Raw genomic sequence first — 27216 nt, 5'->3', positions numbered from 1 at the left:
AAACCCAAACTAGAGACATTGACTGAGAGGTCATTAAGGGCCAGACCTAGAGTTTGGTAGATTCAGAGCAAACACCAAAAGTGGTGTCTGCCCTATTTAGAGTGTGTAAAAAGCAGTACACTCTAAATAGTGCAGACGGTTCTTCTGCTGTTGATTTTTTGCTGATTCCATGCGTCCCCCAAAGTATTCAATCAGGACTTAAGTGGGTAATTTAGAGCCTGAAGAATGGTCTGCGGGTCAGGCAAAGGGACAGAAGCCTTGGCCTCCTCTACACTGGCAGAGGGTCGTCAGCCTTATGGGCGTATTGAACAAAAACAATGGTTCTGTCAGATTAGCTGACTAGATTAGTAAATGTCTTCTAGGCCTGGGCGGAGTTCGCCAAAAAACTCAGCCAAGCTACATTGAGTTCCACGAGCGGCGAAGTGCGTTACCTCGCATCATTTGCGCTCATTTTTAGTGCCTGGTGTTGGTCCATCACTGTAAAATCAACACAAACAGCATCACGCACAGCGCAAGTAGGTGATGCTTCTCTTTGCTGTTTGAGTCAAAGTTCGACTCGAGCAGGAACTTCCTCAACGCGACATGAAGGTATCTCAACGCGAGCGGTAGTGACTATCCACGACCGCCCACATTGAGAAATCTCGCTGGGAAACAGTCTCACGTTGGATTTTCCTTGCTCATGTTCGCCAACTTACCGTGAGGAAAAAACTCCGCTAGCTCTGCGGATTGCGAAAAACTCAGCAAACTCCACGAACGGAGAGGAGTTTACCGCCCAGACGTAATGTCTTCTGCAAGGGGCCAAAATGTGCTAACCCCCTAAAAAGTTATAGAAATTAATTTTTACAAGTAGAACTTATAGTAAATTAAATAGAGTCCTTTAAGTATACATTAAGTTAAATAAATAAAAGTTAGCACCATAGTTGCTCCATGTGGTAGAGCAGTGAAAGAATGTGTGAATGCACCCAGCAGGACAATAAAGGGAAAACACACAGCGTTGGTTCTGTAGAACAATTGTTAAGTCAACAAAGTCTACAATTTAAATTCAGGCTCCAAATCTATACATTAAATGTTCAGCCAACTGTGTCGGTACTTTGACATTTCGACCCCAAATATTAATTGGTTGAAATGTCTTCATCAGGACAAAATGATGGTAGAATTGTAGATAGTAATGAAAAATACCATTACTCTCCAAATCTACTTTATATCAATTGCATAAGAGGTTAGCATCTTATTGGATATCTCACCTTACATCTGGACTCTAGATAACAAATGGCATGCTGATATTTAAATATGTAAAGCTGATTGCTGAAAAATTGTGTTGTAAACAACAAAACATCAATGTACATGAAGAGTGTAGGATTTCAGCAAATTAATGAAAGTCACAATGTATGCACATCGCTGTGCATAGATGGTCATTTAACCTAACATCAAAGGCTATTAAATATTACTTGGGGCATAGTAACTGAAAACATGAGTGTCAGAAAAACAAAATCTCACCTCTAAGCATCTACCTTCAGTTAAGTGTGCTTCTAAAAGAAGCAAAAAAGGAAAATACCAAATCAATTGACTGAAACAAGTTTTCTTGGGGAAAATGGCTCCAATGGACATAAAAAATGAGTGAAATGGAAAATAGCACTCACCAATTATGACGATCATGGACTATCTCTGAATAAATCAATTGTAGAGGCTCTAAAAAAAGATACTATGAATTAGCCAAGAAAAAGTGTGTACACAATGTAATAATACCTTCAAGCCAAATAAAAACAGAATTAAATATGCAAAAAAATGGCTCAGGTCTGTTACTTTTTTGTTTTTGGTTTATCATTTCAGATTGCTTTTATCATGAATTTATCAATGCCCTGCTGCACTATTGTCTCCTTCTCAGGGTAATACAATAGCAAAAGAAAATAAAACCACTCCCCAACTATAAGTATTTAAAGTATATTTGAAACAGAATTGTGGTCTAGATGTACTAAGCATCTTAACAGTCACAAACGCTCCGAGTCATCATTCACGACTGTTAAAATGCTTTTCCTTATTTACTAATTCCATTATAGAAATTAGAAAAGCTTTTCCAACTCCTCAAATAGGGTTCCGAATTGGATACCAATTCGGTGTCTGGAAGGGGTGGTAATGTATCAATATTTTGTGACTGAACTCTGGTAACAAAATGTTTGATATTTTACCAATACTTTTGGGACCCCTTCCCTTTAGTGAATGTAAACTAAATGTTTGTTTAAGAGGCGGCAGTGGTCCATAGAACCACTACAAACATTTTTTAAAGCAGTCCGGTTTCATTGCTGCGTTTTGAAAACAATTTGCTTTATTAAAAAAGCAGTCACCGACATGGTGGTCTGCTGGCCCCAGCAGGCCACCATACATGTGATGGCATCCAATCGTAGTGACTCGCAGATTTTTACTTGCCTCATTAGTTTGCATGAGGAAGGCTGAATTCTGATCCAATGTGATTCAGATTTTTAAGAACAGATAAATTAGTACTCAGGTTGCTTCTTAAAAATCTTTATTGGTCGCCAATGGTAAAAAATTGCGACCAATATTTTGCGGCCAGTATTTTACGACCAGTAAATAGTACATACGGTCCTAAGTGTCTTAGTCAGATGGCAAAAAAAACAAATAGGCATTTTAACGCTTAGGCGTACATGGTGAACTTAAAAGGAGTATGCAAAAAATAAACATATAGAGATGGCACCATTTTCCAGTGTATTGACAAAACAGCAATAGGTTTGGTATAAAAAGAAGGTTATAACATGGGTTGACACACTAGGGACCTCCATCATTACAGGAGCAACAGCAGTATTTTGTCACAGTAGGCAAAGTATCTGTTTGGTTGTCACACCGCATTTCCCTTGACCACGCAAAGGGTGTGCTGCTAATGCTAACCCATGCTTTTTATATTCACATACAGCAGGCTATCTGCAGGAAATTGTTGAATGAATTAATGAAAAAATGCAAGCTTTTAGAGACATCAGGAGGGCATAGTCAGTTAAGCATACTTTGCTGGGGGGTTGGGGGGGAGTATATTTTATTTGCATTTTATTAACACATGGCCAAAGCAGCCTTTCATCTTTTTGTGGTTGATAAGTACTAATACATTTGGTTAAATGAACACCTATAATTTAAATAGCTTAGAAATGGCAAAGCCACTGCATTAAGTGCTGTATAAAGAACACGTAATTGCGTTATACATTCAGCAAATATATCAAGCAAGGGCACCCGGGGTTCTCTCCCAGAAAATCTGTGCCACGTATAGTTCTAACTGGTGCATTTTTAAGCACATTAGGGAGTAAAGTTGGTCAAAGCGGGTAGGATTTGTGAACCACTTTACAGGGGACTTTGGATGCTCTCTTCCAAGATGTGTAGGGAGATTTGACTTCGGTGGTGCACTGAAGAACTGTGAAAGCCCAAAAGTAAGAGGACTCTATTTTGTAAATGTTTCACTGGCTTACAGTCACTACTCGTGTGTGCACGTCCAAAGTCAACGGAAAGATCGAGAGATGTATTTGTACTTTTCTCTAGCGCACACATGGTGCTCTGGGAGCGCCTGGGCGCTTTACAGAGGTCAGTGGATTAAACATAGTTTAATACAGTAGAACAGTGTGGTATGTGCGCCATTTCTCAATGTACAGGGTACTGATGGGGGATACTTTTACAGCTAAGATTAAAATCTAATGTTCAACTGAAACATGCCACAAAGGAGGAACAGAAGAGTAGAACTCAGGCTTGGAGAGTAAAGCCCCAACTTCATAAAGCTCCCTCCACATTTCTAATGGAAACGAGCCTGTGTGCACCACCTGTGATGCTTTACTTGGGATGAAATATGAGGGGGACATAAAGCTTCACAAAAGAATATCAATTTGAAGACATGGTCAGGGTCACAACCGGGTTGGAGGGATGGGGCGCACCAACCCTTCAGGGGTGCCCATTCAGCCTATCTTCAATGAACATCTGTGTGCTATGGTAGACTCAGGGGTCTCTCTTCCTGTTCAGCAGGAGGGCCACATAATTGTGCGTGATGCTGCTGGGCATGGCTTAAGACGTTATGGGTATAGCTTAAGAAACATACGTAGCTAAGGAACCATTATAAGAGGTGTGGCCTGTGTTACTAAGGGAGCGGCCAGACATGGGTAAATGATTGTTACACCTCTTTGAAACAATTGCTAATTAAATATAATTCCCTGCGAAGGTTGCTGCTGAGATAAGCTTCACACTGCTTAAGATATATATTGCATCCTTGCACCCTTAGCCAGGATGGTAAGAAGCATTCAGAAGATTCAGTTCTTACAAGTAACCATATCTCAGCCGTGGCGGCCGGTATAATGGCAGAGAGGCAGGCGAGGTGGTGGGGGGGGGGGGGGGCGGGACAGGTTTGCGGTGACAAAACAAAAGGAAGAACAATAAAAACCACTTACCTGCCTTTCACCGCATGGCCGACTTGGTGCTCTTCTGCTGCTGCACTGCACAGGCTCCCCAGCGGGCAATCCTGACGCTGCTCTCATGTATGGATTGGCCTGAGCGCTGTGAATTTTCGCTCCCAGGGAGACTGGGAGCCTGCGCTTTGCTGTCTCCAACCCAGCGAGGCAGCTGGGGTTGGAGATAGCTCAGTGCGCATTTGTGTTTGACCTGCTCGAGACGGCCGGCCAAACCCACATGCGCACCGACAGCAGTGCTGCACACCACTCCCCCGCCAACTTCACAGCCTGTCATCGTCTGCCCGCCCGAAGACTCGTTCCATAATAAACCTGTGCTGTTATCGTTTTATTTTTTGAGTTTTGAGGTTGCTGGCAGGGTGGGCGATGCTCTTCCGCCATAGCGGGGAGCCACCGCCGTCTGAAAGAGTGTACTTTTTGCTTTGTCAGAATGTGTATGCTCAGTACAATAGGAATGTGCTGGTTACGGCAGTAAGCCAATCATCAGGGCTGTAGGTCCAATATCTTTATTATGAAAAATTGTGATAAAAGCATTAAGCCTGACATACTCATTTTGAAACGCGTATGATGGCACCAAAATATATTTAAGAGTTACTAACCTATATTAAAGCCTACAGAAAAGTATTTTGTTACACACAAGCTCACAGATTACTGCAGTAGGGAAGGGTTTTAGTGGTGGTTACGTCATCTGGCATACTGTGGAGGTAAAAGACTAGTACTGTGATAGTCCTTGGCAGCCATCAAAAGGGAGGTAGTATTTTGTTTTACCAACTGTAATTGTGTAATTGTGTATTTATTTGTAATTTTATGCATGAATGCCTGCTGGTTGTCTTGTGGCAAAGCTTACACTCAATACAGTAGGTTTGAGACGGTTATTGTGAAATGCTAGCAATAAAATCCAAAGGCCTAATTGATTCCCTGAGAAAAAGTATGTCCTATTCCATGGGTCTGATCTATTTATTGTGAAAAGTTACAGCAAGGAAGTAGGCCTAATTTATTTTCTATTAAAGGCTTATGCTAAAGCCAATTAGACTGGCTTGGATTGTGACTGACAGGCATTTTGTTGCATGAACTCTCACAGATTTCCATTGTAAGCAAGGGTCTTTTTTGCTGGTCACCCCCCTGACAAATCTTGTGAATATAATCTTTTCAATATGATAACCCTTATAAGGCACTTTTGAGAGAGATTGTATATCATTTGCCAACTTTAATGCTGTACCTATTGGTACATATTTTATAACTGTATACCTGATGGTTGCCAGTATTAGTTGATTGAGAAATGATATGGTGAAATCCACAGGTTTGGCAATGCAGGTAGGCCTTACTTCCTTATTGTATAAAGTGTTAAAGTCTGCAGACTTTTACGGGTGGATTAATATTACACTGTGCTAATCCTGTAGACAGGTATATTGTTATGTAGACGTGCCCAGGCTAAAATCGTAGGCAAGGGGGTTAATTCTGGTGACCTACACAAAGAAACCGCTGGGATAGAAGGTTTGCTCTATAATAATCGTTATTAGGCCCTCTTAGGTGGGGCCTTTGGGTAGACTTCTTCTGACGGCGTGTATGAGTTTCATTTACATTTTCATACATGACAGCATACCGATGCATAGGGAAGGAAACCCTTTTACACTCCCTAAGAATTAGCTAACTTTAATGTTGAGAGCTACATAGAAGACTATTAACTGTCTCCAGGCTTATAATGGCTGGGGTATAAGCCTTCTGCACCAACATTCCAATGTTTGTCTTTCTGTTTCTCCCTTCTTAATTTCAAACATTCTGCGCTCTGTGGATGGAATGTTATAATAGAATTATAGCCTTTTGGCCTCGAGCTATACCTGTTATTAAAGACCATCTCCCTCGTTATGGGACCCGCCTGCCGCTCTGACTTATTACTCGGGTTCAGGGCCTTTAACAGTAGGTATAGCCCTTGGCAGTGGGCTATAAGTCTATATTAAAATCATATACCTCTCACTACCCTCTTTATTGTGATTACATAGGGTCCTTTCCTCTGGCATAGAAAGTCTAGTCCTTCTTGAACTCTCAATTGTACTGCACTGAAGCCCTAATCTAAAATTTAAAAGAAATACAAACAAGCATTTACAATGCAATGGTCTCATCTTTGTTAAAGTTAGAGCTATTGGCATTGCAAATGTCATTTTTTTCATTTTTTTTTTAAACCGATAAATATATGGTATTGTCATTTACAATGGCAATAGGTAAGCATTAGAGAGTAATAGCTTAATCTCTCGCAAATGCGAGACCTGTTGCATTTGCACCCACACACACAGCCACACACACACAGAATCCCACACACACACACAGCCACACACACACATAACCCCCCCCCCACACACAGAGCCACACACACACACACACACAGACCCACCCACACACAGTGACCCTCCCACATACACACACACACACTGTGTCTCTTGCTGGCTACATAACCTTCAAGACCAAGTGCGCCCCTCCCCCGTCCCGAGACCGGCCTACCCAGCATTGCAGATAGCACCGCCCGCTTCGGTCTTCGGGCCCAGTACTATAGTTGTCTACTGCCCCGGTCAGTCCTGAGCAACCTGCGACTTGTCGTTTGGCATTTGCTATTATGAATCTGGGGTTTAAAGATTAGCCAAATGCCCGGAGCAGATGCGCAGTCTCTTTTGTGGTTACAGGCAGCACAGGGCCTGCTAGCTATATAAATGTAAAAGCACCAACCACGTTGATACCTTCTCTGGGGGTGGGGGCTTGGGGCACGCAGCTGGGAAATGTGGTTATAGGATTAAACTGGGTACGAATTACACGACTATGGGAGAAGCACCCCCGTAGTGCGTTAACAAGCACAGGAAGGGGTGGAGCCTTGACACCAGGGCAGGAGAATCCTGGTGATGAGCATGGCAGCTGTGGCCCTGTGCAGTGCATGGACATGGGACCCGCTGTTTTTAGCAGCTGAAGGACTGACAGGCATCACAGATTACACAGTGAACAGCCTGCAGCATTTTACACAATGAACAGCCTGCAGCATTTTACACAATGAACAGCCTGCAGCATTTTACACAGTGCATGCCTGCACCATAACACACACACGCTGGCATGGTACACACTACACAAACCCGCTGCTTAATAAGAACCGGCTCAGGCACACACAAAATGCAATAAACATGAGCACCAAACATACCTCGCCAAGTAACGACGACATGTCCAGAGGGTACAAACCGTTCAGATAGCAGACTGGCCGCCCCCTCAATAACCCTCCCGCCCGTCGACTCTAGGCGCATGTCAGTCTACAGGTGAGGGAGGCGAGAAGGGGGCAGGCAGGTGGTAACATACCAGTTTCCGGGCTTCAGGTCTCTGCCCATCACCCTGTATCAATTAATAGAAGAAAATGTGTAGGTACACGCATTGTGTAACACCCCAAAACCGGCCAGTGTCAAACTACCGAAGGGTTCTGTCCTCCGTGCCCTGAACCCTACTCGGTCGATGCAGCCTGCCCAGCACCCGGGGTTATAACCAGGTCCGTGGCAAGCACTGTGCCCTGTAGCTGCCCAGTGGTGGCCAGTGTTAGGAACAGTGAGCGTGCAGGAGTGGCACGCTCTGGAGAGCACAGTTACCACCGGCTAAGGACTGGTTAGAGCATTGGGTTGCCAAGATGGTAGACGCCGTGGTCACCATGATTTGCAAATAGGGGATTGGGGTTTTTTCAGTGCCCACTGCCCGGGGGTTGGTTTTGAAGGGTGCACTGATGCGGTATACTCAGTCCAGTGAAGGCGGCTAGCCGGCGCTGGTCACTCCCGTTTCCTCGAGTGTGTGTAAGGACAGCACATCGGTGCCACATACCGTGAATGCCTGGGTGGGCACAGAGGGAGTGGAGGGCTTCTCTTCCTGTGCATCACACAGAGCGGTTTGGTTCTAGCTGGTGTCAGACCGTGCCCTTCACTGCTTCCTTTTGGTCCCGCCGTGATTACCTGGTTGGGGTCTTCCCCCTGTGCTCCTGCAGTGCCTCGGTCAAAGGCTCAGCGTGCCAGGCTCCACGGGCGCCCCGGAGGGGACTCTTCTCTCATGTCCACGGTTCTCCGTCTCCTTTGAGCTCCTGGCGGCGTCAGCTCCCCAAGGCTCCGGCGCCCCTCCATTTGTCGAGTGCCCCGTCTTTGCCTCCGACGAGGGAGGTACGGGCGTTAGGAGCATGCAGGCAAGAAACATCGGAACACAAGGAAGACAGCTCCCAACATCGGAATCACGCCGCCGCTGAAAGAGACAAGCCGGGGAGTCCAGGAAGACACAGGAGCAGAGTTCTGACCGCTGTAAGGAAAACCTCTGGCTGAAGAACAAAGATGGCATCCGCCAGCAGCAAACAAAGGACCCCGTCCCAACCCCGGTAGGAAAGGGGAACAGCGCGTAGTAGAAACAGGCAGAGCAAAGGAGCCAATATTGGACCCCACAGTGTGTGCATATCGATGCCGGGCGAGTGAAAACAGAAGCAAAAGAGACGCACACACACCGAACAGGGACGGCGCAGGAGGGCGGAGCCCGAGGGAGACTAGGTGCAGCTGGTGGTACTGAGACATCTACGAGCCAGCACTAGCCAGCGCTACAGTGGATCCCGCCCGAGAGACAAGGTGTGGCTGGAGGCACACGAGGGAGGTACGGGCGGCAGCAATGAGAACGTGTGTGTAGCGTTGCGCTCTAGTGTTTCCGCAGCCATGGTCTGAAGACACTAGGAGCGCGGGGGGGTTCGTCCGGGGTGACAACCAGCTGCGGCGCAGAGAGAGCTTGATTCTCCCGGCGCTCTCCCAATAAAGAAACTACACATATTGAGCGCTCGCCATTTGCTCTAAGCCCCGTCCTTTTCAGACTGGGGGGCGTGTTTTTAGACTTTCTTTCTGTTGATTGACTGAAGACGTCACAGAGAGAAAGAAATGAAAAAACACACCCCCAATCCGAAAAAGACGGGGCTTAAATTGACAGACAAACCTCTTCTCCAATGGCTGGCCTCCGTTTAGGAAGCCAGGCAATGGAGAAGAGGGGCGGGTTTAAGCCCCATACTAAGAAACATGAAATCTCGCCAGCGAGAATGCGCAGGCGCAGCCTACGCTAGCCAAGACCTAAAAACTAGTCAGAGCGTTTTTGACACTCACTGATCATCAAAAATGTTAAATTTTCCAGCTGTCAGCCTCCCAATGAACCTTTCAGTCTAATGCATCTCAATGACCATAAACTGCTGAGCGAATCTTCCAAAGGAGGCTTACTTTATACAATTAATGTAAAACTCTGATGGACTCCCCAAGGTGATCTGACGCTTACGTTCATTTAAAAAAACTCCTTCTGACTTGTGCAAAACTGATGAGAAAAGAGAATAAAGATGAAGTGCAGACGAGGCACCTTCACCTACTGTCGCCCAATCCTCCTTCTCCTCCAGCTCCAGCCATTAATAGAGGCCAGGGCTATGGCTAATATTGGATAAAGACAGCAACATGCCCCTGCTTAAAGCACATGCAGGGGTTTAAGAGTGGCCCTGCAAGAAACGTGCCACTGTCCTTTTCTCACAGGAAAGGGGCTCATGCAAGCACACACTTGTTTTTGGTAGCATAGCACTTTTTACGATTGTAACACTCTAAAAAATAAATTGTTAATAATAATTGTTGTGAATTTTAGCTTAGGTCTTGTATATTTTCTGAAATTATAATTTTGCCTAATATGTGAATTTGATGTAATGTACAATGATGGTTAATTATGTCATCTTTTATTAGCTTTTAAATGATTGGTTTACTGTGTTTTATGGATGATTGTTGTGTTTTATATGTACTTTTATGGATGTTTTTAAAATCCGAATAAAGATCTTTGACTGACTTGAATAATATCACCCAACTCAGTGGTACTTATAGTTAGCACTCTGCAGGGACAAAGGCTGAGTTGAACACACAAAAAGATTCAAATCTATGGCCTTTGAGCTGCCTGCAGATTGGTATATGAGGAGCTTTAACAGACAGCCCTATCTTATATCTGAGGCCCAATGTATCAGCTGGTGAGGTAGCTCAGTGTCTTATGGCACAGGCTGCATTGATCTATATGCAATCAGCAGACACCAACTTGCACCACTGATAATATTGCTCAGGTGGTTAAATAATCTTCTGACGTGCACAGATGTAATCTGTAGGTCACAGGTTTGAAGCCAAGTAGGGTCTAAGGCTTGGATTCCATTGATTCATGGATTATTTCAGAGAATCAGGTGTAACAGTCAAATTGCAAGTACCAGTTGCTGCAAGATAGCACAGCGGGTTTTGCAGCCACGGCAAATACCTACGTGAAATGCACAGGAGATATGCTTTAATCCCTGTATGACTAACTCAAACTTGTATTCTTCAGTGGGAAACAAAATGATGTTGGCTGGCAATTAACATCTATTATTCAGGGCACAGAACCAACTAAGTCTGTGCTTTGTGCTATATAGATGGCCACTAGTAATCTGACTGTTCACCTAGACCTATAATACGCTACATATAGCATGAATTTAGTTTTCATGTTGTTTTCCCTGTGTGTCACTCTTTACAGCTACACAAAAGAGAGAAAATATTCAGCAATTTCTGCTACCTTTCATTCCTATAAATACTTTTGTCTTATACGACCTCATATTTTTTAATGAGGACACACTATGATGTCATCGGGGAGTGGTTTACCATCAGGACACGTCTCATATACTCATTAAGTCCTCATATTATGGTTTACCACAAGAACCTATCTCATGCATATTATGATTAGGGCTCCCAATTTTATGGTATTTATTTTTTTAACATTTTCGTCTGTATTTATCCATATTTATTGTTTGTCCATTTTATCTGTATTTTTCCATATTTATTTTGTGTTTTGCCTATAAATGAAGTTGAAAAATTGTACATTTCCATATTTCTTTGACTAATAGACGCACACTCATACTTTGATGTCTGTCGTGTTTTAGCTATTTAAGCTGTCGAATGTTACATAACAATACATCCACTGGTAAATACTAGCATTATAGCATAAATGTATGTTGAAATATGCCGCTATTTAAATACATTTCATGCTGTTTTTTAATTTACCATGCTGTGCATGAGCTCAAATGCTGGCCTATAATTCATCAAAGACATGGAGAGTCACTTTAAAGGAGCACATTTTTCTGTATTTATCTACTTTAAAAAATAAATGCAGGCAGAAAATACATTGTTTCTGTTTGTATTTATCTGTAAAAATCCGTAAAAACTGAAAACAGGGAGCCTTAATTATGATGTCATTATGTGATGGTTTACCATCAGGATATACCCCCATGGAGGCTACGCAGTCAGCATATTCTGGTTTACCGTAAGGACACATATTATGATTAACGATGAGTGTAGTGTTCTAATTGAGTGGAATGTCTAATAGGAATGTTGGGATAATATTCTTTTCCATTCCATTTGGTAGCGATGGTTGGAGTGGACCGATGGTTTCTATGAAGGTGGTTGTTTAAGCTGTCTTCTTGAAGATTAAGGGGGTCATTAGGATGGCGGGCGGACTTAGTCCGCCCGCCATCCTATTGGTTATTGGGACCGCCCGCCATAAGGGCGGGGGTCCCGTGGGGGGTATTAGGATGTGCCCGCCACTGTGGCGGGTGCATCCTGCATTTTTAGCATTGTGGAGGGCGGTGCTCTCAGCACCCCCTCCACAATGCTAAAAATGCGCGTATGCATTTGCATAAACAAAGCGGCAGGCACCGCGCGGTGCCTGCCACTTCGTTTATGAAAATGGAGGGGGGTACCACAGGTACACCCCTTGTGCACCCCCCACCTCTCCTTCACTCTGGGGGCCCACAGAGGGCCCCCAAAGTGAAGACCGCATGCCTTTCCGTGGCGGCATCGCTAATATGGTTGCTGGTGTCTATTAGACACCGCCACCATATTAGACCTTTTCCGCCCCGGTCGCAAGGCGACTGGGGCGGAAAAGCGGCGGACGGTCTTTCCGTCCGCTGCGGTACCCCCCGCCATACTAATATGGCGGGGGGTCATTTAGGTGAGGATGGCGGGCGGATTGCCCCCGCCAGGCCGGCGGTGGCTACCGCCAGCCTGGCGGGGGCAATCCGCCCGCCATCCTAATGGGCCCCTAAGCCTTCTGCCACCCACTACGTGTCCAGAGTTGTTCCTACATGAATTGGTGATGAACAGGATCCGTGTTATACTGTATTCTGCTGGCCTGTATTGTCGGTGACAGGCACACCTATGTTACACTGTATCCTACTGGCCTGCAGTGTCGGTGACAGGCACACCTGTTCTACACTGTATTTTGTTGGTCATTGCAATTTCTTCCATTTATTTCTTTAAAAAAATATATATAATATATATTTTTTTTAAATGTATTTTATTTATATATATTTTAATTATTTGTTTTGTCTACAGTGGAATACGTTTCGTGTATTATTGCTACTATGGCCAACATTTCAGGACCGCCACATTTTTTACAAGAGGCAGGAGAGTAAAAAATGGAATGGGAACTATGGTATCCTATGTTTTTATCCTATGTAGAAATACTTGAAGAAGAAGATTGTTCTGCTAAAAGTAAATTAGCCTTGCTAAAGCATTGTCCGGGTGGTGCAGGTTTTGAAGGAATTTAATAGTCTTCCACCAGTTGAGGGTGCAGGGGACATGAATATTTTCGAAGTTGCAATCAAACATATGAGTGCCATGTTTGGAAGGAAAATTAACATTGAGAGCACCACTTTTGAAGGTGCTAGACGGCGGTAGATGCGACCCCTCCTCTAGGTACAATGCAGGGTAGAATATGGAGTCCCCTCTGTGGGTGCAGTGCTGCTGCAAGATCCCCATGCCGTGGGACCACAGCTCCGCTTTTGAAAGCACTTGACGGTGGTAGATGTGGCTCCTACTCTTGGTACAATGCAGGGTGGGCTATGGAGTCCCCTTGTTGGTGAAGTGCTGCTGCACGTTCTCCGCGCTGCGAGAGCAGAGCACCGCTTTTGAAGGCGCTTGATGGCAGGAGATGCGGCCATTTTTCCTGGTACAATGCAGGATGGGATATGAAGTCCCCCCGTTGGAGAAGTAGTGCTGTGAGGTCCCCCCGTAATCTATAATAAGAGGTTATATAGGTGGTCAAGCAGGCCATTTTCAGACAAGTGGCAAATGTCAAAATTATCCGGAGCTGTTTTGGACTTAATGTCCTATTTTGAAATAGAATATTGGACATTGTGATAAAAATGACTATATTCATGAACAGCCTCCGTATGATGATTACATAAGATATACATATCTATACGAATGATGTATGGGGCGTGGCCTCGGAAGATGGCAGCTCGGAGCTGGAGCTCCGGAGGGAACCCTACCGTCATCCTCCCGAACAGCGCTCCGCTGCCTTATTCTGCCACCTAAACCAACGATTCCTCAACCGGAATACAGGCGGATCTCCTGGAGCTGAATTCCGCCCTTCTCCGTACTTCCATCGTGGAGATATCTGTTCCGACAGCAGTTTGACCGATCCTGGGCTCGCTGGTCCCAAGCTAAGCAGAACAACTGAGGTGCAATACCTTCGCTCTCAACTGAGTGGCAGACCTCCTAAGAGATTCGCGGCGGAGGCTCAGTTAGAAGCCTGCCGATAGCTTGGGGACGCTCAAAGCGCGGAATGGAGACAATACTGATCCCCTGTGAGTCCCGCCCGCCATTTCCAACACTCACCGCGAGTTCAAAGACGGTGAGCAGGGTCATCTGTAACTTCACCGGGAGCCCTGGGAGGCTAGATGATTAGCCAGGGAAGTCTGGGGCTCTTGACCATGTCCTCCTTTAGTCCTTATGGGCAAGGCAGTTTCAGCGAGTGCCTACTTTGTTACTGCACCGGATGCCAAAATGGAACCCGCACTAGATCGTCGGCAGTGGTCAAAGCTACATCCAAGGGAGACCCCCTGCCCTATTTTTTGGCGTAAAGGCAGCAAAATGTGCTTTGATACTACAACTACTGCCCTGTCCCTCTGAGACTACCTTGTTTAGCGATATAAATAATGCGAGTGAGACTCTAAAGTTGTCCCGCCTATCCTGCTAAGGGTGGCTGTTTCTCTCTCTGGTGCTTATCACTTGACATCACGCTCTCTCCCTAAAGACATGCGGACCCTGGCTCTGATCATCATGCTGATCCTCTGCTTAGTTTGCACCCCCTTTCATCTAGATTATAGAAAATTGTGGGGATCCTCTGAATTCGTACATCAAAAACTCATCATCCCTGCCTGACCTCAAAATGGTCGCCTCTGTCATTGACTCTGTGAACTCTCCATCAACAGCTGAGACCCAGCCATTTTGACTGATGCCCGGTGGAGCTACCTCGCGAGCTAAAGGGGAGATGGGATATGGATTCCCTTCTTGGCCATCACCTACCCAGGTCCTTGGGCAAACTCTCCTGCGTCTCTCCAGACCTTATCTCCCTCCTCCCCTTCACCCTACCCCCTACCGCTCCACTCTTCTCTTCTTTCCAGCTATTGACCCCTGCCCTCACCCATCCTTGCTCATAGTTCCCACCCTGTTTATCCACTGGACTTTCTTATGTGAACTTTCCCTTGTCAGTCGAGACTGATGCCCGATGGAGCTACCTTGTTTAGCTAAAGGGGAGACAGGCTGTGGATTCTATAGAAGACTATCTATCTGCACTACGTACCTTGGCAGGGTCTTGTGCTTTTGAAACTATCACTTAGGAACAAGTGCTAAGAGACTAAATAATGATGAAGACTAAGAGCAAAAAAGATTAAAAAAAGATTGTGGTTGGGTACTGAATCTTCTTTAAGTGCGGTAGTCAACATAGCAAAGGGTATTGAACAATCTGAGAAATTTGTAAGCGAAAGCAGAAGTCAAAGTGTCAAAGTTCAAGATATTGGACCTGAAGTTTCAGTAATAAGGACTCGAACAGGTCTGAAGAAGAATCACTTTATTCCTGTCAAGAAAGACGTTGATGTGAAAAGTTGTATTAACAGATTTTATGGGAAGAAAAACACTTTAACTTGTTACAGGTGTGGCAGTTTAAACCACGTAGGAAGCTTCAAAGGGTGTCCTGCGTGGGACAGAGTCTGTGTCAAATGAAAAAAATAGGTCATTTTGGTAAAGTGTGCAAATCATTTCAAAGGGCCAATCATATCACATATGATGAAGATGAAGCACCTGCTAAAGTCAACTATTGTGTGTTGGTGATGTCAATTGAATAGGTTTTCCCAGATGTAGAGTGGTAATTGATGGCAAATCAGTATCTATGATGGTTGACTCATGTGCTTGGTACAGTACTATTGGCAAGAGTTTGTTTAACGAACTCTAGGGTGAGAAGAACTTATTTCCACCTGATATTCAACCTGGTGGGTACTCGAGTCACAAAATTGACTTGGATGTGTATATGTGGGCAGATTTGAATTTTAAGGGAAGAAGAACTAGAGGTAAGGTACACGTGGCAACTAAGGGTGTGTCTATTTTAGGATGGCCTCATCAACAAGAAATAAGTATAAAATTAGATCTCAATGCTACCCCTCCTTTTTATGTTGTCACAGTCAACAGTGAAGAGTTTGTGAGTGGGATTAAGGAAATGTTTCGAAAACGTTTTGATGAAACTCTGGGGAAATGTGTACATGTTAAACATAAAATTATAGTTAAAGATGAGGTGATACGGTTGTATGTCATTACAACGCAGGCTTTTACCCCGCATGCCATTACAACGCGGGGATTACAACGAATGTTGTTACAACGACTTTCACTGGAGGGCGCTGGATATTGGAATAGTTTAATTTTCTAGTCCAACTCCAGCCCATGTTGACAGTAGGGAAGGTGTTGGATAGAAAATTAAACTATTCCCTATCCAACAGCGCCCTCCAGCGAAAGTCGTTGTAACGACTTTCGTTGTAATCCCCGCGTTGTAATGGTAGTGCGGGGTAATCCCCGCGTTGTCATGGCTGTTCTCCCGCTCGACCTATAAGGCATAGGGTAAGAAATGTACCTTTGGCAAATCGGGACAAACTTAAAGTCATGTTAGATGATTTAGTTAAGAAGAGAATAATTAAGCCCATAGAATCTTCACCTTGAGTGTCTCCCATTGTGTTGTCCCTTAAAGGTACAGGGGATCCCCGCATTTGTGAGGATTAATGTAGCTTAAATAAGGAGATCTGGATTGACAAACATACTCTTCCCAATATACATGTATCAATATCTACGTTTTCTGGTGCCTCTGTTTTCTCCACTATTGATTTAGCTAGTGCATACCACAATGTAGAATTGCACAAGGAGTCTAAACGTTTAACAGCTTTTGTGACACCAGAAGGCATGCTCCAATTCTTGCTAATGCGTTTGTTCTGGCAAGCGCTGCCTCAGTTATTCAGTGGTTAATAAAGGCAGTTTTGGAAGGTAGTAAGGGAGCAATTACCTTCCAAGATTATATTTAAATTTTTGGGAGAAGTTTGATGAACATGGCAAGAACTTGAAAGATGTATTGAATAGAGTGCAAGATAAAGGGTTGGCTTTGAAATTTTCGAAATGTAACTTCAGACACAACAAAGTTGAGTATTTAGGACATGAAAGTTCTAGTGAAGGCATCAGGCTCACACTCAATCATATGCAGAGCATATCTAAGGCACCTGCGCCGGTGACTAAAGAACAATTGTTGTCGTTCTTACGTTTGACTGAATTCTATGGTAAATTTGTACTGGATTATTCTGTGAAAGTTTATCAATTACAACAGTTATTGTAAAAAGTGCTACATTTGACTAGGGGAAAGATCAACAGCTAGCATTTGATGTCCCGAGACAGAAGATAGTTTGTGCACCATTCTTAAAATCATATGTGGTTGGCAGGAAATAAATGTATTGTATCTGTAGATGCCAGTAGTGTGGGATTGGGCGCTGTGCTCATGCAGAAGGATGATACTGGTGAATAGGTGGTGTCATATGCTTCAAGAAAACTGCATGGCTCTGAGTGCATTTACTACACTATTGAGAAGGAATTACTAGCTTGTACATGGGCGGCTCAACACTTTCGTCAGTTTTTATGGGGAACCAAATTTCAGTTAAGACATGATCATAAGCCTTTAATTAATATGCTAGCAGCTGGTGGGGGGGGAGAAAATTAACAGTTCCCATAGCAAGACTGGTCACTAAAGTACAGGAATACCAATGTGTGGTTGAATATGTTCAGGGTCGTACTAATGTTCACCCAGATTGAATGTCATGTTTACCTTTATTGGATGTTACTGAGATCAAGGATATGGAGAAATGTGTTGTGGCTTATACCACGGATGATGTAAATAGAGGCTGGGTGGAGGAACATTCCACTGAAATAATTTCTGAAGAGAAACGGAAAGAAGCTATGCAAGAAGATTGTATTTTGAGTGAAGTTCAGAAGTTTTTGCAGAAAGGTTGGCCCGGAAGAAAGGAAGTTGAGACAAAATTGTTCCACCACAGAAACTTAGGGAGGTGATTTGTGCTGCGGCTCATGGAGGTCATATGGGAAAGTCCACTACTAAAAGAAGGATAAGAGAATTCTACTGGTGGCCTGGTATTGAAGGCATGGTTGACAAATTGGTTAGGGAATGTGCTTCTTGTGCGAAGAATGATGTCTGTCAAACCGTTATTCGTTGATACAATTTCAAAACCCGAGCAACACTGGCAAAAATATATATACATATCAATAACAACACTCTCTTTGAAGGAGTAAGATTTCTTTTCTTCTCTTTTATTGTTGCAATTTCATGTTTTCTTCAAATTGAATCAATTCTCAATCCTTTCCAGCCACAGGGTAACCAACATAGAAATTCTTGCCACAGTCCAGAAATAGAAAGATTCTCAGCCAATGGAAAGCCAAAAGATCTTGCCAACACGTGTTTCGTCAGGCTTATATGCCAACAGACTTCATCAGGGCTAAAACAGATAATAAATAGCCTTTAACAATATCTTCAACAGACCATTGATTCAGCATCAAAACTCATATGGCTGTTCAGTGATGTTCAAGCAAGAACTCACAAAAAAGATAAAAGAAAAATAGAGAAAAAGGTCCATTCACCAAGTGAATAAAAAATATACTTGCAAAAAGGCAGGTGCATGCACTCTAAAGTACCTATATAATGCTCTAAAAAAGGTAAAAGAAAAAAGGAAAGAGAAAAAGTACAAATGCCCAAAGTGTAGAAGAACTGTAAAAGATGTGGAACAAGAAGGAGCCTTAATTGAGCTCCAAGGCACTAACACCTTAAGACCATGTCAATGCATAAGAAACAACAAGGAAACTTACCAAAGATACGTGTATTACATGGACGTAACAGAGCAATACAATTAATTGTCCATGAGCCATACGCCTAGACTAATTCGAATTCCTAAAAAAAAAGGCAAAATTATTACTTGGCCAGTACAATACGTATATTATACTCCAAAAAAGCAGACATGTGTTATATTGTCTCAAAATATTTATACCAAGCCAACAGTGCTGCCAATTTCTGCACCTGCTAGAACATGAGAAACAAAGGCTACACAGCACTTCAATATTCCGATATCGTCAAGTCAGAGTGGTGATGTTTAAAGATCAAAAAGGAGCAAGCAGTCCTCAATATCTGTGATATATATATATATATATTAAGACCATGACAAACTGCAAAGAGAAACATAGATTAAATATAAATACCGGGTTGGGGGTTTCATAAGTAAAAAGGTCAGACAATAATATATATTTTAGTAAAAGATAATGCACAATCAACATTAAGGCAAACTCGCGAGTATCCAAAATAGGCGGGCCACCCAGCACTCAGGCGGTTAGGTGGCAGAGATACGATACCTATCTGTTTTACAACTGCTGGAGTTGGTTGTATTCTTACCTTTGAGCATTAGCTGGTTTATAATATCAAGAGAAACTGCACACTAATCTGCGCATTTATCCCCTCCTGCCAATCGTTGTGAATCGTTATTCGTTGATGTTACTCCTATTGAATATACTCTGGGCCCATGGAGGAAATTAGGAATTGACATTTTGGGACCGTTTGGAACACATCATGGCAAGGATGTGTATGCTTTTGTGCTTGTGGATTACTTTTCAAAGTGACCAGAGCTGAAAATAGTGGAAAAGATTACTTCTGCACAGGTAGTTGAGTTTTTGGATGATATTTTTTGTCATGAAGTATTACCTGACATATTTCCGACAATGGTCCACAATTTGTAAGCAAGGAACTAGAATTGTTCCTTAAAAGATGTCTAATTATCATCCTCAAGCTAAGGGTCATTAAGTAGTCTATTCAGCAGTCTATTAAGAGTGTTATGTTGTGGAGGAAAGCTTTAAGGGTGACTTTGTTGACATATTGTACGTCACCCAATTCTGTTACAGGGTTGTCCCTGTTTGAGATGTTGCGAAGTAGGAAACCAGGATCTAACCCTACACCCTGGTGATTGAAAGAAAAATGTGTATGACACTGTTATGGATTTTACTAAACTCACACAAGGAAAACCGGATGATCTACTTAAAGTCTAAAAATGTGTGTGTGTGTAGGGAGGTTTATATGGGCAATGGACAATTCGTCTTGTAAGACGAATTGTCCATTGCCCATATATACCTCCCTACACACACACACACACACACACACACACACATTTTTAGACTTTAAGTAGATCGTCCAGTTTTTCTTGTGTGAGTTTAGAGATCGTGGAGAAAGACCGTAGATGAAATTACTCTGCAGGTTACCCCCATTGTGATAATATGAATTTTACTAAAGTCAGGGAGCGTGTTGAGGGGTATCAGGAGAAGATGAGGGGTGATGGTTCTAAGAATCAGCTTAAGTAGTCGAAATTGAGAGTAGGGTACATAGTCCGTGTTAAAATGGGTGAATTGTTAAACAAGAAGTGGTCTAAATGGTCTGATCCTGTTAGAGTGGTTGAGGTTTTTAGAAAGGCTGTGAAAGTAGAAGGTGGGAAAATATGGAATTTTAGACATATTTCTGTGTGTAAATGTCAAAAAGAAAAGAAGGCACATGCCAGTACTAGTGATGGATGCACTGAAGTCTTGAAGCCCAATGAGGATTATGAATGGAGTGCTGGTTTATGGGACACGCTTGATCGTTTAAATGTTCCGGGTATCGGTGAATCTGATGTTAGTGGTAACTGGACAGTTGCTGAGCAGGGCTCTGCTCCAACCATCTGTTTGGGTAATCAAGAGGAACGAAGTGATAGTCAACCTATGGATGAAGAATATGTGGTGGAAGTGAGAAAATGTTCATGTGTTAAGCATTTGCCCAAGAAATTGAAAGATTTTGCTCAGTTTTAATTTAGTTAATTGTGAATTTATCTTCTATGTATTATATGTTCACTATCATTTTGTATATAGTTACTTATTATGCTTCAGTTTTTTGTAATGTATTTTTTGTGGTTTGTTTTAAAGGGGGAAGGTGTGTAGTGTTCTAGTTAATTGGAATGTCTAATAGGAATATTGGGATAAGATTCCTTTTGGGCCAATCGGTAGCGACGGTTGGAATAGAACAATGGTTTCTATGAAGGTGTTTGTTTATGCTGTCTTCTTGAAGATTAAATCTTCTTCTGCCACCCACTACGTGTCCAGAGATGTTCCTACAATGAGGACGCACTTCATATTAATGTCCTTAAATGTTGCTTTATCAATAGTACACACCTTATGCATGCCACGATGTTTTGATATTTTGATTTATCATCAATACACACCTCATGCACACCATGATGTCATCTTCCCATCATTACCATTACCACATGCTCATGCAGGTTATGATTTTATTACATAATGGTTTATGGGAGCATCAACATATCAACACTATGACGTCATTTCGCCACCATGGGTGGGAGAAAAAGAAAACTGGCTAAAGTCAGGCCTGATACCGAAGCTGGCACACTAGGCAAGCAAGTGCAAAGAGCCAGGAGATCTTCTACAGGAAGTTTAGTTGACGTTAGACATTGATGAAATGAGGATATGTGAGTGGTAAGAGAGGGAAAAGTTTAAATTCTAGGGACCTTACTATTTGTAGAATTGCTGTTTTGGCAATATTAAAATCTATGGCTTTGCCAAAGGTTATACGATGTGATCTCTGCTTCCTCCTGATTAAAGGTGTCCTTTTGTTCAAAGAAAAGTGTGCCTGTGGTCTTTACTCCCCTAAAATGTTCATGACTTTCCACGAAGAGAAATACATGAGGCACACTAATTTATCTTCAGGACTTTGTGTTCGTTGTCCCTACTAAGTTTCTCTTCATTTTCTGTCACTGCAGGCCGCAAATTCCTTATTGCCAATGCCCAGATGGAGAACTGCGCCATTATCTACTGCAACGATGGCTTCTGCGACATGTTCGGCTACTCACGGGTGGAGGTCATGCAACAGCCCTGCACCTGCGACTTCCTGGCGGGGCCCGAGACGACCAACAACTCTATCGCCCAGCTGACCGAGGCGCTGCTGGGCTCCGAGGAGCGGAAACTGGAGATCCTCTACTACCGGAAGGAAGGTAAGATGGCGGGCTGCGTCACAGCGTCCTCACCAATGCACAGCGAGAGCACGCTCATGTCACATTGAAAGTCACGCCAGAATTCTTTGCTATAAAAATTAACTCATGCAGCCCTAAGGCACATTACCAAGCAATAGCGATAATTATCGCTATTGCTTGGTTAGAGACAAAATTTTACCGCTGAGCTGCGGCGATTTTTATCGCAGATAAACCTTGGTATTACCAAGGTTTATCGCAAATGCGATAAAAAACGGCCGCAATGCATGAATATCGCTGAAAATTCAGCGATATTCATGCATTACCGAGCTGATGCTCTTAGCCATGTTATCCACCTCCCATTGGATAATATGGCTAAGAACTGCTCAGGGCAGGTGTTAGCTTTTGGAGATATTCGCGCTTAGCGCGAATATCTCCAAAAGTTGGTAATAGGAGATAGTGATGTTAGCGACTGTTTCCAGTCGCTAACATCTTGGCACGCCCACTTTGCATGTCATTAGTGATAAATATCACTGACATGCAAAGCGGGGCCCAAGATGGTCGCTATCTCCTACTAGCTGTCGCTAACTTGTGTTAGCGACAGCTAGGTAATAGGGAGATAATTTTATCTCCGCTTTCTTGGCTTTTAAAACCAAAAAAGTGGAGATAAACCCCCTTGATAATATGCCCCCCGTGTTAGGTCTGCAGTGGTTTAATGTCCCAGTGACGAACTAGGGTCCAGTCTCCCAATCACAACACCTTTTGGATACAGACATTTAAATAATGGTATTTACAAATTAATATAGACATTTACTAATATAATATCAATATTTTGGACCATAATGTTTCTCTAGTCGAGATTTTGGTACTTTATCTCATAAGCATGTAAAGTCATTATTTTTTATGTTGAAATTTGGACATGAACACTGCTGCTCCAGGATAGTTTTGCGGTTGGTGTTCTGACATACAGCAGGCACCTACTTCAGTTGTTGAAGAATTAATGAGCCTTCTTTGTCAAAAACATACTTTGGGCAGAATGGCGGCATCGGTACGAGGGACTTTTGGGGTTTCATTGTCCTCTGGTCCTATCATCCCTGCCCATCACTGTGGGCCACATTCTGGAGCCAGCTACGTCGCTTACATGCATGGGCTGTCAGACTTTTGCAGAGCTTCCGTTGGTGCATCAAATACGCGTGGCTGTTTTCCCTGTCATTTTTCGTCTCTTCAATCTGAAGATGTTTCTGTGTCATCTTCCCCAGTCAAAAATCAGATGTGGCCATTCACCCTTTCACTGGCGCTGTCTAAGGAGGTCATATCTGCGCCACCAGTTCAGCCGAATGGTCCTGGGCAGGTGAACTAGAAAGAAAGCACTCAGGGCTTGTGACTGGCAGATGACTGCTTGAGAGGGTTTTGCGTCTTTCTTTGCTGTAGGTGTAAGTCTGAGTAGGTGTGGATAATCCTCTGAATATCTACGTATAACATTTGAGCTTCGACCCTTGATTGCTGTGGAAAACAGGGTGTTCCTTACAGGGAACTTGGCGGTGGTTAAAATACTATCGAGAATTTCCATTGGAGACTTCACCATGGCAGCAAGAAAGTAAGCGGAATATGAGAGGGACAGGTTAATCGATGCTTGCAAGCAACCCTTGTCTGTCCGCAGTTAGCCAGAAAGAAGTGGGAGCAGTGCTTAATTTGAGCCGGTGGGTTCCAGTGTTCAGCATCGACACTTAATTGTCAACACCGGTACTTATGACAGCCTACCACATGATGGCGCTGTTTGTCTAAATTAAAGATGAACACATAACAGTGTTTGTTCATTAAATACAAATTTAAGAGGACTAATGCCAGCTGGCCAAGCCACCCTCAAACCTTTTGGAGGTGTGGAAAAGTCTGAATTGTCAATCTTGTAGGAGTGTGAAGGTTAGCAGTTGTGTTGGTACTGTGATTTTCAGGGCTGACAGTGGCAATTGGTGGTGCAAGCTTCAGTGGCCTCCTGGGGAGGGCCCTGGCTCTTCTTCTTTTAAAAATTAGGCACTGAGGAGGAAGAGGCAAGAGGGGTAATGTGCCATAACCACAGGAACGCAATAATTGGCAATGCCTTTATATGTCACTTTTTCTTTTGTTAATGCCTGTAAACACAGTCATGCACAAATGATTCTTGCACACAGTGGAACATTAAAATCAGGCCTATTGGCTTTGCCAATGCTTGTTTCTTCTACCAATCATGAAACGTCTAAACTACTCAGTGAGATGTAACTTCTAAAGCATTTCTCTTTGAGATGCAACCAAAAACATAAAAACAAAAATCACAAATATGCTCTGGAGGGGGTGAAATTCTCAGCTGGGAATGTCCAAATTAGCTCAGCAAATGGTTATGAATGTAAGTGAAACGAAAATCAATTAGGAGCAGCTGCAGCAGAGCTGGAAGTATTCACAGGGTCATTAAAGAGACAGGCACCTTTTATCATGCGAAATGTCAAACATTCAAAGAGCTCTCTGCAAGGCTCATTCAGCGCCATAACCAGAGAGCGCCAAATTGCCTGCATTCCAATTACAAGAGCTAGATAAGTGCTTTTTAAAGTTCATCAAAGTGCAGTTTTTTACTCTGTTGAAGCTGAGCACAGACAACAAATATGTCACTAATATGCACACTCATTTCCAACTGAAAAATTACGTGGAAGCCTCTTTCTCCTATAATAGAGTATGGTGGGGGTGTTCCAGTGTCAAGCCTGTAGGCTGTACTGCTTGTCCTTGCCAAGCCTGCTTGTACGCCTCACGTATTTCATCACTCATGACATGCTCAATCACTGCATTGGTAACATCCCTAATGACATCTGAATTTACATCATTGATAATACTGTGCATGGGCGAACGAGTTACAGATACTCGAGATACCTATGGTGAATTTCAGTGGTTTCATTTGTTTAAAAGATTATGTTTTAACTGACATTTTCACCTAACTATAATGTTCATTTGACCTATAGTTTTTTCAGTGAAATTCTAGCACTTTTTCAATATAAAGTAAGTCCAATGGTATATGCAACAGAAATATTTTATTCTTAAGTCTTCTTCAATGTTGACACTTAGAGACAGAACAAGAACAGCCGACATGTGTTTCGTCTTGGGACGACTTTTTCAAGGCGAAGTTGAAAATGTAAATATTATGTGAAGGCGCTTCTAAGCTTCTCAAAGGGTATTCTGAAGCAGTAATATAGTAGTCAAACTACCAGATGTTCTGGAAATACGCAGCATGAATATACATCCAATGGAGAGTAATGGGCCCACAGTCAGGTAAGCAGCGGTGAGGTAAAGCATTCGTAATACGAGGCCCCTCACGGCGTTGATACTATCAAAGCCAGCAGTTAAGAGAAGAGTGTATTTGGCCCGAGTAGTCGATCGGAAATATTATCCTTGTGGAGTGAACCTTTGTAGTAGTTATATAAGAGTGAAAAATCTCATAAAAATTCGAACCGATCATTCCTATGGGCCTGGAGGCCCATAGGAATGAATGGGAATTACCGATTCGGTAAATACCGATTCGGTATTTACCGAATCGGTAATAAGGGGACCATTTACAAGGGTGGCAGGGTGTCACATTGACACCCTGTTGCACCCCTGAATAGTGCATGGGTGCACATGTGGCACACATACATGCCCTAAGGGCATGTATGTCTGCCACATGATACTTTAAAAAAAGCAAATAATTGCTTTTTTATAGGTATTCGGTATTTACCACCAACTTGTAGTTGATGGTAAATAACGAATCCTTAAATGACAAATACACTCACTTGAGTGCTCCCTACATTAAGGATTCGGTAATTTACTGAATCGGTATTTTAAGAATTTGGTAATTTACCGATTCCTTAAATTACCGATTCAGTAAATTACCAAATCCTTAAATATGGCCCCTACATCTCAGATGCCTAATACCGGTCGGTAAGGGCCGAAATTCAGTAATTTCGGCCGTTACCGACCGATATTGGGCTACCTACATCTGGCCCTAGGCCTCGAAACGCGTCGAGTAAGTTTGCCGATTTATTTGCAGAATTAAATACTGCTATTCATGCATTTACGAGTCCGTGGTTGCTGTTTTTCCAGTGGTATTTCCTGGAGAGTGCTGCTGCGTTTTTGGACAACTGTTGGTTGCGAAACGCGTTGGTTGTACTTTGATATGCTGGAGTATAGCCAATGAAATAAAGGATTGGGGAAGAAACTTTTTGTGAGTGCGGACTTATTCTCTTGGAAAAGGGAGTTGTGGAATATATATATATATATATATATATATATATATATATATATATATATATATTCACCACCAAATTGAATTATACTTGCACTCCACCAGGATGATTTACTAAAGCAGGTTTATTTTAACCAACGCGTTTCAATCTTGCGATCTTGCTCACGGTTACAAACATTTGTCCCTTGTTCATTTTTACAATTTATACCAGCTGATCATGCTTGCACTATTAGGATGCATTATGGTACTGGTAGTTACATAAGCACATTTCCTTTACCAGTCTGCTCATATTCGCATTATTAAGGTGCATTATGGTGCTGGTAGTTACATTATACAATTATTTCATTTGTTTCACATTTACGGCAAAAAATATATATACATATATATGGTTTCTATGTATCATTTAGTGCAAGGGAAACTGGTTAGGATCACTATATGTAAAAGTACAAATAGTTATATGAAAACATTGCGTCTGTTCAACATGTAATTCTGTGCTCTCTCAGTGAGGAACATACAATTCACACTTGTCACATTTAGTATAATAGCAAGTTATAATGAGATAAGTACTCATATATTCAAAAAAAAATTATGCTGTCACGTTTGTACGTGTAGCGCAATGTTGATGTTATTTAGGGACTAGTGCCCTAGTATCCAATGATTTATACTTTTTCATATTTGACCTCTCTAAGTCTTCTTTTTAACCAGAATGTCTTTTCAAGCTCATCAAAGGTGCACATAAAGTTCCTCATCGCCATTTAATCCTCCCGGTATTTTCGTTTTGAATCGAATGATCAATCTTGACTCTAGTCTACGTAGGGTCATCAGTCTATTTCCACCTCTTTATTTTATAGGTACAGTTGCTAAGCCGCAATATGTAATATCCTTCCATGTCTTTTTCTCATTTGCATGTGTTAACATGTGCTTGGCCATAGCATACTTCAAATCCTTGTTTTCGATTGCTCGAATATGTTCTAATATTCTCTTGTGTAGGGGGCAAATAGTGCTACCAATGTACCTCTTTCCACAAAAACATTGGAGTAAGTACACTACATGTGTCGTTTTACAAGTAATGGTGTTTTCTACTTTGAAGA

General features: G+C 42.7%; 1 protein-coding gene across 2 annotated transcripts in view; it reads left to right on the top strand.

Annotated features, from left to right (window-relative positions):
* Positions 1 to 27216, top strand: part of KCNH6 (potassium voltage-gated channel subfamily H member 6) — a 1032645-nt gene that overhangs the window by 279833 nt on the left and 725596 nt on the right. For both annotated transcript variants that reach the window (XM_078645074.1, XM_078645073.1), the window contains exon 2: positions 21679 to 21909. In XM_078645074.1, the coding sequence (XP_078501200.1) occupies positions 21679 to 21909 (231 nt within the window). The remainder of the gene's footprint in view (positions 1 to 21678; positions 21910 to 27216) is intronic.

The sequence above is a fragment of the Lissotriton helveticus genome, chromosome 5_1, assembly GCF_964261635.1.
Source record: "Lissotriton helveticus chromosome 5_1, aLisHel1.1, whole genome shotgun sequence".
In the NCBI taxonomy this organism is placed as follows: Eukaryota; Metazoa; Chordata; class Amphibia; order Caudata; family Salamandridae; genus Lissotriton; species Lissotriton helveticus.
The sequence above is the reverse complement of the archived record's forward strand: the minus strand, read 5'-3'. Positions and strand labels throughout refer to the sequence as shown.